At 32.2% G+C, this 11,297-nt stretch overlaps 1 protein-coding gene across 1 annotated transcript in view; it reads right to left on the bottom strand.

The window, feature by feature from the left end:
* The window catches only part of LOC126965424 (pancreatic lipase-related protein 2-like), a 51,312-nt gene extending 40,234 nt beyond the window's left edge, over window positions 1-11,078 (bottom strand). Inside the window, exon 1 of the mRNA XM_050809033.1 lies at window positions 11,004-11,078. Within this exon, the coding sequence (XP_050664990.1) occupies window positions 11,004-11,052 (49 nt within the window). The 5' untranslated portion in view covers window positions 11,053-11,078. The remainder of the gene's footprint in view (window positions 1-11,003) is intronic.
* Window positions 11,079-11,297: the final 219 nt, after the last annotated feature.

The raw sequence follows: 11,297 nt of genomic DNA on the forward strand, positions 1-11,297 counted from the left end.
TAAATAAGTTCAAAGATAGTTTTTGAGTTTGGTTAGGTTCTGATTACGGAATCCATGGCAAAGTAACGGAACCCTTCAATTAAGCGCTTACGTTCATTGCTGCATTGAAAAATTTAGTATATCTTCACATATTTAGACAAGTTGTTAGTTAGAGTACTTCAAATTAACTAAAAATAAAAAAATAAAAAAAAAATAACAAAAACACAACTGACTTCAAAAACACTATTCCAAAACAATAGATATAACATGCACTAAAAAGTATAAAAATAATTGCGTATTTTTATACAATGTTATTCTAGTTACGATTATTGTAATTTCTGGAATCGGTGTCCTTCCGCCGTGAGTGTCAAACTTAACAGCGACATAGCATAGATAATATTTAGTTTTTCAAGGTTTGCGCATAATTCATTCACTCTAACATCGGAAAAAAAATAAAAATATTAGTCTATGGTTACGATAAACGATATTGAATACTTACGAACATTTGTTATTCAAATTCAAATGTTTTTTTTTCAAAACAGGATGTGACATCCCTAATTATTGAAGGTCAAAAACTACCACCCATTCCAAAATGAATGCCTCAGACTTAAGAAGAACGGGCGCAACAAACTCAGCGGGCTTTTTTTTCATTGAAAAAATATGTTTACAAAGTAATATTGTACAATTAAACTTATTATCTTAAAGCCTGAGGGCGTTCACTCCATTCCCAATCTGTGGTATCATTATGAAAGTCATTTATGTTATAGTAACCTTTACCACACAAACGTTTTTTAACAATTATTTTGATCAACGTAATAATACTATTGTTTTGAATATTTTCTGGGATCTTGTTGTAAAAGCATATACATCGCCCCACAAAATACTTACTAACTCGACTTAGCCGAGTAGAAGGCATCATAAGTTTATGCCTGTTCCTGGTGTTAACATTATAGTTATGACAGTTTCTGGCAAATTCACTTATGTACCTATGAACATAAATTACAATATCAACAATATATTGAGAAGCAACAGTCAAGATGTTAATTTCTTTGAATTTTGCTCTCAATGATTCTTTAGGAATTAGGTTATAAATAGCGCGAGTAGCCCTTTTTTGCAGCGCAAATATTGTATTAATATAGGCAGAGTTGCCCCATAGCAACATACCATAGTACATAATACTGTAATATGGAAATAACTAAAGTATACTACTCGCGCCGTATCTATGTCAGTTAATTGTCTAATCTTTTTAACCGCGTATGCTGCAGAACTAAGTCTGTTCGCCAATCCTTCAATATGGGGGACCCATTGTAATTTGTAATCTAGAGTTATACCAAGAAATATAGCAGATTCCAAAGGTTCTCTCACGTTTAACAAATCACTTGCATCTACATTTTTGACATTTGGTACGGTAAATTTGTTGTATTTAGTTTTCTTGCTATTTAACAATAGGTTATTAGCCCTAAACCAGTACACGATGTCAGATAGAATATCGTTCACTTCGTCATACATAGCTTGTTTTCTTTTCGCTTTTAAAATCAGTGAAGTATCGTCCGCAAACAATACTACCTTATATTTTTTCTCTATAAGGTTAGGAAGATCATTTATATAGATAAGGAAGAGGAAAGGTCCAAGAATGAACCCTTGTGGTACCCCAATACTGAGGGTTAGAGTTAGACATTTTCTAACATTTTCCAGTAGAAGTGACTCAGCACTCTCACTGGTGGTCCTCCACCAGTGTTGCTGTGATAGAGTGCTTGTGATAGAAACTGTAATCTCAGAAAAAAATCTCAAAAGCAGAAGCAACTTCCTGCTGAGATTGAATTATAGTATTGTTTATTGATAGATTGTATTGAATGTTGTGGTCTTTCACTCTTCCGGATTCCCAGTTAATCACATACGAAGTCATCTTTATCTTATACATCTTCTTTGCAATAGAACAAACACTTTTAAATAATTAAGAGTAGTTTTTAACATACTCGAGAAAAGATGCATCATGATTATATAATGATCTCTCACTATATAGTTCATATAGCCTTTGTCTGCTCCTATGAATGCCAGCTGTTGCCCAATCATTAAATGACAAGAGACCACCTGATTTGACTGTCTTAGAAGTAAATATAGAAGCAAACTCTGTTTTAATTATTTTAAATAACATATCATACATTTCATTGCGATATTATATTTCAATAAATCCAAATTTGAGAGTTTAACTGACAAATTACCTCTATATTTCTTTATTCGCCTTTAACGTAAACTTTTTAATTTTAGTACATTTATTGACCTCAATATTAAAAGAGGCTAACTTACCAAAGTGGTCTGAACTCAGTTTGTTTATTTTTGAGTTAAAGTTGCGATATATTCGGAGTATTATCGTATCGTTCCGAATATATCGTTGTCGATTTTGCGAGTAGACCTCCTGACCATGTCCGATGGTGGAAATCCGATCATGTGTTTAAGCTATTATAAAGGTTTTTAGCAAAACAGTTCTCAAGCTTTCAAAAAAGATGAAAACATTTCGGTGACGTCACTAGCGCGGGTATTCAATAACAGATTGTTGCTCGCTTCAACCATTTCAATTACGGCCTTGATTATAAGTTTGTGTTCGTTTATTAGTCGAAATAAGTAGTACTTGTATTCTTATCAATATATTAGTAGTTCTATAGTGCTATAGTGATATGCGATTCCTACTACTCGGTTAAGTCGAGTTAGTAAGTCTTTTGTTGGGAGATGTAACTGCTTATATAATATAGAGATATTCTACAAAACAAATGTGTTACGAAATTTAAAAAAATTGTTTAGAGACGCTTACGAATTAAAGCTTATTATAACATAAATGACTTTCTTTATGATACCACAGATTGGCAATGGAGCGACCGCCCTCAGGCTATTAAATAATAAGTTTTATTGTTACATTGTAACCATATTTTTATGAAAAATAAAGAAGTCCGCTGAGTTTCTTGTGAAGCCCATAGAAAGAAGTGTAAGATCTTTTTGTTTAACACATTTTTTTAAAATTAACGTTCTCGGATCTGTTATAAAAAATTCATAAGAGACCACCGTTAATTCTAGGCCAAAATGAAGACTACGTTTCCGAATATGTTTGAAGTAAGTCCAGTATTCAGAAAAATGGGTCAAAACGCTGTAGTTGTAGTTCAGATAACCAAATCAAGTCATTTAAGCTAGCCGTTTGCTCATTTTAATAAAGTTACTAATTTTACAAAAGTAATTACTTTGTTTACACAATTTTGACTTCTTACTTTACTTTATTCTTTTTTTTAAGATAATAAGGGACGAGACGAGCAGTACGTTCAGCTGATGGTAATCGATACGCCCTGCCCATTATAACGCAGTGCCGCTCAGGATTCTTGAAAAACTCAAAAATTCTGGGCTGAATCTCTTGTCTCATTTGCCCAGTAATTTCACTTGCTACGACGCCCTTGAGACCGACGCACATGCTTACACATTACTGCTTCACGACAGAAATAGGTGCCGTTGTGGTACCCATCATCTAGCCGGCATCCTGTGCAAAGGAGCTTCCCACTGGTACAAAGGAGCCTCCCACTGGTCTTAGCCACCATGGGCACTTTTGGTAGGGGAAAATCTTATGGTTAACCATATGGCTCATATCTGGCACATGCGATAGATAAATAATTAAAAAAATAATACAAACATATGAATTTTTATAGTTAGACACTTTTTGGATGGTTGAAATCTCGTGAGTATGCCTCACTGTAATGCTTACAGCAGTATATCTGTAGCTATACAGCTGACTTAACATAAGTATGTTGCACAATACGACACCTGTGTATATGTGCATCTTATAAGTGAAATTGAATGTATTTAGTGAAAAGTTCAGTGTGTATACTGACCATTGTTGAAATAGTGTTTTTGTTATTACGTGACACGTTTTTGTCCGCGATGGACTCCTAAACTAATGAACGGATTTTAATCGAGAATACTTCATGGAGTGTAGTTTAGTCCAAATTGAGAGACCTTATGACCATATTTGTTTTTTATGGAAATATTTTCTATGAGAGAATTTAGTGACGCACGGTTTGACAGTTCTGCTGTGAAACAATTTCATTATAACAACAGGGAGCATATTTTACGAAATAAATCTTGATGTTATGAAATATTATTGATAAATTCATAAAAAACAGTATTTTATTTATTATCTTCAGAACAACGTCTGTCGGGTCAGCTTGTTGACAATAAGTTTTGAAATATATTGAAATTAATATTTTAATTGTTCTTAAGCATTATGAAATTTCAAATAGTAATACTTAAATTTGTAAGTTTTCTCTTCTGTCGGCAATTTCTACAACTGACATTTTTTTTTACTTCTTACTGTAATCTTATAGGATATTATTTTTGTAGGTTTTTTAATATTAAAATTGTTCACAGAGTTGTACATACTAAGTTGTAAAATATTTAAGTAAGTAGTTGTAACTTACAATTGAATAACTCTTTTTATATTATTATATTTAAAACCTCTGATTCGATGCAGGATGAACTCACGTATCCACGTATATTAACATCGTCTTGCTAAAGTTTTCCCTTGTCTTGTGATCTTGAGCACACACTGTTTTAGTTACCATTCGAATCAAACTCATACAATCAATGTCAGTTACATATACTACTTAAAGTATGTTAGTTATATTTTGTTGTCATTGATTTATTTCGTTCAAAATCTCCTGGACTATTACCACACGTAGTTGCCAATAGAACAATGACTGAACTATTGACACGACCGAACACTTTTAGTCAGCTGCTTAGATGATCAACCAACTAAATATTTAATTTAACACAAAATAAATCAGGAGTAGCAAACATTTTCATTAATTTATGCGTTGTTGTGTCTATTCATATTCAAATGTATTCTTCTTACCAGTGGTCTCAGACTTCAGTTATGTGGGTACAAGATTATGATTCAATTGTATGCCGTGTCTGTACAGTAAATATTAACAAGAACAATTTATACACATTGCATTTATATTTAAAAAAAAACGGGAATGATTTTTTGAAGTTATACTTCTTTAGGCGCGTTATGAAAAAATTATGAGAGTGAAATTTTAAGATGCACGCGCATCACTATAACACAAAAGTAACAGGGTGAAGTTGGTTCCTTAAATTTTCAGACGTTTGTGAAATTTGTTTTTATATATTTGGTTTCTTCGTTCATAATTAGGATAGGCAAGGGATTCAATCCCGTACAGCCGTATTCGTTATTTAATAATTAATTGTCAAAGCCATCGTTGCAAGTTTTTTACAATATTGTTCTTTCTACAAACGTAGAACAGCACGAGAAATAAATAATATTAAGGATTTTTGCTTTGTTAGGCCAAAGAAGTATAACTTCTTGCGTGCATATAAGTACACACACACACTTTTTCATTATTCGTCATGAATTGCAAACTATACATTATAAAAATAATAAAAAATCTGTTTATGCTTGTGTGTGTGATGAAGCCTTTTCATGCGATATCCCGCATGATAGCGTCAAATTAAAAATTTGGACCGCGCGCCGCTCCTTGCAGTAAGACCCTATTTTTTATGATTCAATTACAAATTTATAATTTTCGGATATATTTTCCTATACTTGCAGTATAAGACAGTACCTATTATATGAATCTCATAGTTCTAGGTCAACGGTAAATATTCATATTATATTAATTCCCTTGACAGTGTCGAAATACACACATCAAAAAAGTCTAAGCAACATGCATGATATTACAAAGTTATATTATTATCATTTATATTAATTAATTTCTAAGTCTTTATTCACTCAAAGTGCATAGGTATGTAAACTTTTTTGTTATTGATGACATACTGGCTGGTTGTAAAGAAAAATTGATTGTTTTGTTTTTTTTTTCATAAAATTAAATGAAAGGGAATTTGTTTGAATTTAAGTGTTTGCGTTTTTATTGCTACATTTAATCTTGATTTTATAATTTTACCAACCATTTAAATAAAGTTAGCGACAAAATTGAATTGTTAGATATTCTTTACGTCATGGAGCGACGTCATTTGACGGAAAATGAAATGCAAAGAGCTGTAGGGATGTTGCAAGCGGGAAGTAATCAATCTCAGGTAACTCGGCATTTTGGCATTCATAGAAGTGTTATTTGTCGTCTTTGGCAGCGCTACAACAATACAAAGGAACCCGCTGAATAGCATTCAGGCCGTAAAAGGAGAACAACCACTCGACAAGATCGATACATACAACTGACTCCAAGACCCCAGCCGATGTTAACCGCTCGAGAGGTAAGTTTGAGGCTTCATGTAGTGTTGATGTAAGTCCCCAAACTGTGCGGAATCGACTGCATGAGTACGGCCTACGAGCTGTTGCCCAATTAGGTCGATACGTCACGGGAATCGCGCTCGTCGAAATGAATGGTGTATAGAGAACGCTGAACATGGCCCAGGAACAAAATTATGTTTTCCGATGAGTCGCGATTAGGGTTACGGCCTGATACGAGAAGGGTGCGAGTGTACCGTCGGCCCGGAAATACTGAAAGCGTCAGGTGCATTCAGGAAGTTCATCCATACAGCGGCTCAACAGTTATGGTATGGGCGGGTATTATGAATAACAGGCGAACTGAGCTCGTATTTGGAGGATATATTCAGACCTTATGTTCATCCATTTGCACAAACCTTTGGCTCCGATTTTACGTTAATGCATGACAATGCGCGTTCACATACAGCTTGGCGAACTGTATTGCCCTGGCCTGCACATTCGTCAGACCTCAACCCCATCGAGCATGCATGGGACATTCTCCAGAGACGTGTTTTGAAGGACTTGGACGGAGTGACAACAACCCAACAGCTGAAGGATTGGCTAAAATTCCATTGGGAGCGAATACCGCAAGATGACATAAACAGTTTCATTAATTCAATGAATAATCTTTGCCGACAAGTTCTGAATAGCAGAGTTGGACATATTTTGGAACTCTGCATCGATTTTCAAGCGCAAAATTAAAAATCATTTAATTAAATAATATCATTCGTTTTGTTTTCGTATTTAATAATAGTTGCTGTATTTTAAATTTAGTTTATATAAAATTTAGTTTTTTTTTTTTTTTGTTTAGAGTGATAAGTTTTTTATATTTTTGTTTAGGTAACCAATTTATTGAGTAAATAAGATAAGTAGTAAGTAAACGAAGAAATTGTCATATTATGTTAATAATGTTTTTAAGTACTTGTAATTTAATTAAGTAATTAATTGCATGTCGAGTTAGCCCGTAAATGGGGTATACGATGTTAAATAATATAAGTAATTAATGTGTAAATATACTATAAGGTAATACATTGTATGCAACGTGGGCTTCCTATTAAATATATAAAAAAAAAAACCTATACAGGGTGTCCCACGGATATGCAACATGGAAGAAAAGCACCGTAAATAGATATTGTAGATGTAATATATTAATCAAAGAAGACTTATTTTTATTTAAAAAACAATTGAAACTGCGTTCATGCAAGAAAAACAGTACCCTAATGGCCTCTGAGAACCTCACATATAACCCGGTTAGATATTTTTATGGGAAATTTATGAGATTACGTAAAATTTAGTTAATAAGAACCAGTGTGAAAGTTTCCACGACCTACAAACAGAACTTAGACGTATTATTTTAAACATGATCACCTCAACATGATCAAAAAAGCGATATGAAGTGAAATAATTAAAATAGTGCGACTTTGTATTCAGCAGAATGGGACTCACTTTGAGCATTTGATAATAATAATTAATAGATTTTAATTAAATTTGGAATTAAAGATATATATATTCATGGACTTCTCTTTATTTCTGATGCTATGTTACTTATGATGAAGCCGTTCGGTCGGTATGATTAAGCTGCAAACTATGTCGGTGACTTTGGTTCTCCTATGGATTTCCTCATTTCTGATTCAATCTCGTAGAAAGTCCGAGCACAGCCCTCTCCCATTGCCCTCCGAGTGACCATGAGCTTTCTCTTCGGGCCCATAGTTAGCGACCACGTCTGATTAAAAACCTTCATCTTCAGGCACTGTGGTATTTGGTAACCTATGTATATTTTTAATATAATAATAATTCTTTAATACCATAATGTGTATATAAAAGTTAACAAAATTACAATAAGAATCAACAGACTAGCCAAAAAGTATATCGTATATAAATAGCACCTGCGTATAGAAATATTTTATTACTTGTAACGTCGTAGATAATGTCATTGATATAAAAGAAAAATAAAATAGGCCCTAGGACTTTACCTTGAGGTACACCACACTGGATATACCACAATCGAATTCAGATTAGTATGATTCATTCTCATTAATCGTAATAATACATCTAGCATTCTGATATTTTTTAAATATGATCGCATTATAAAAATTATCTCAAAATTATTTAAAACTAAAAAAGAGTGTTACTCCTTTAATACAAGATATCCTAACCAAATAAAACCAGAAAAAGATGTAAGTTGCAGAAATTGTTATGATATGCCAGTTAGTATTTTAACCATTTACCGGAGTCACTAAAAAGATTAAAAATTAATCAATTAAACTAAAATGAAGGAGATGGCTTCCTTTCCATTCCACAGCCTAGATGAATAATTTAACTTTCACAATGTTAATTGTTGAGATAAGGTAATTGTTTTATAAAGTGTAAAGTTTTTCTTCTGTAGTTATTAGTATTCTTTATGTGGCATGCATAACAACAGCCGAAGGTGCGGACTCTATAATATTTATTTATTTCTTTATTCATAAAGGCTTACCAACTAAATACAATTTATTAACTTATGCACTAAGAATTAAACAAATATAATTAAATAGTTTAAATGTACTTAAATTATAGGTAGGCACAACATTACTATAAGAAATACATGTGATATTTTACAATCTAAAATCTATAAATTTTGGAGAGCAATATAAATTTGTTTTTTAAAATTAAGAAAGTTTGAAAAGAAGATATCAGTGTTTTCATCTATATAAAAAATACAATTATATAATTGTAACATTAGCTGTAGAGGAGAGTTAAAGCCATAATTACTGTGGTGGAATTTAATGTGCATTGGGGAAAAAGTACTAAGCCGACAATTGAAGGCAGGCACATGCAAACCGATTTGTGATAAAAGCGAAGGACAGTCCATATCATAGCTTAAAAGTTTATGTAAACACAGCAATTGTGAAGCATTTCTACGTATTCGCAGAGACCTCATTTGAAATGTATTTAATCTATTCTCATAGCTATCATTACGGATATATTTATTTGCAAAAAAACTTAGCTTTGAAAGAAACTTTTTTTGTACAGATTCTATTCGTGATACATATTTTTTGTGATATGGGCACCAAACAGCTGAGTTATATTCTAGATTAGATCTGACAACAGAGTTGAAAAGTATCTTGAGTGGTAAAATACTTCTAAAATCTTTCGTATTACGGAAAATAAAACCTAGCATTTTAAAACTCTTACGAACAATGTGATCTATATGTTTGTTAAATCTTAGTTAACTATCTAATATAATGCCTAAATCTTTAAAATAATTTTTTTCAGCAATGAACACGTCATTTACCTTGTAACTAGTTTTAAGTTTAATATGTTTACTGGAAAATTTTAAAAAGTTGCATTTGCCTTCGTTCAGTTCCATACTATTATTTTGACACCATAAGTAGATATAATCGATATCATCTTGAAGCATTTTTTGGTCCTCAAAACATTTTATCGTCCTGTATTTAACCATTTGACACCATTATAAGTACCATGTTTGATGTAATAAACAGATTTGAAAATAGGTTCTTCAAATATTTGGTATTTTTAAACGTTTGGTAATTTCATTTTATCATCTGTGAAACATATAGGCTTTTGACATTGTTAAAGAGAACTTAAATAATTCAATTCAATTGATGGAATTTATTGAAAAGAAAACATCTTTATCGACGTCTTTGAAATTATGGATGAAAGTTGATATTTCTGAGAGATAAACTTTTTAATGTAAAATAATTGTATTAGTTCTGAAGTGTTAATTTTTTTTGTAAAATAAATTCTCATTTTTGTGTACGATAGCGCAATATATGAATATTATATTTAACCGTTAATGCTACTTTTATACTGATAATTAAAGCAATTCGTGCGAGATTATTCCCTAACCATTTCAAAATATTGAAAAAAGCACAACGTGAATGTTCAAGTTGTTCAATTCTGCCGGCACCCCCGGAGTGCAATACTTTTTATTTTGTAATACGTATCACAATGTTTCTGCACTTTTTCTCTATCTCAACTTTCACTATAACAAATTCATACACAATTAATTTTATTCAAAATAGGATATGAAATCACTTACTTGAAAGTCAAAACTACCACCCATTCGACAACCTGAGAAGAACGGGCGCAAGAAACTCAACTTTAAGTTTACTGAAATAGACAGAGAGTGGTCACTCTGTTCCGTGGTAGTAAGAAATGATATGATAACATAAATTATATAAAGAGAAATTTTAAGAAAGAATAATTTGAAAGATAAATTTTTGTAACAATTTAATTTAATATTATCAAATATCACATACCTCCATGTGTGCAATGTTCTTTAAAAAATGGTTCAAAGCTAAGGTAGGCTATAATTTCGATGAAAATAACTTAAAATTTGACTAACCTAATGTGTGAATGAATCTCTATGAATATATTAATCTGTTATCAGTCTCGCTGATTGCACAAATCTTTGTCGCTTTGAGATAAGAAGCCCGTAGTACGTACTATCAATTTACATAAAATTAGCATGTGCTTTACCCAAACCTATTTAATTATTACAGTATTTATAACATAAAAATATTGAAGTCAATTCGTGCATTCATTGTACACTCGTGAAAGTTAAATATAAATGAACTCTACATTAAGAAATGCCCATTGACCGAAAAGTTTCATTGAAAAATGTAGAGCGAAATTATTTGGCGCGTAAAATTGAATCTAACCTGTTATTGTTATTACGAATTCACATGTTAATTAGTTTTGATAATTCATGCAGGTGATGTTGCAATTATTGTTTATTCCGTACCTGTTCCCCACCAATATTTTTTCCATCCAACCGACACAGCCCGAAACATGACGATACGTCCTTCGCCGGCGAGGCGCGGCGGCAAACTGGCATTCACTATTCTTGAATCTTGATACTTCATGTCTATAACACATGTATACAAAATACATCTTGTCGGCTTGTATTGTACAGTACAACTTACAACATACAACTGCAGTGAACAATTTGAACTCTGAATCACCGAAATATCCAAATAACAGCTTCCGCCTTTTAAAAATATTTGTAAAACACTTAACGATACTAGCAATACCAATG

This window comes from Leptidea sinapis, chromosome 7 (assembly GCF_905404315.1).
Source record: "Leptidea sinapis chromosome 7, ilLepSina1.1, whole genome shotgun sequence".
Taxonomy (NCBI): domain Eukaryota; kingdom Metazoa; phylum Arthropoda; class Insecta; order Lepidoptera; family Pieridae; genus Leptidea; species Leptidea sinapis.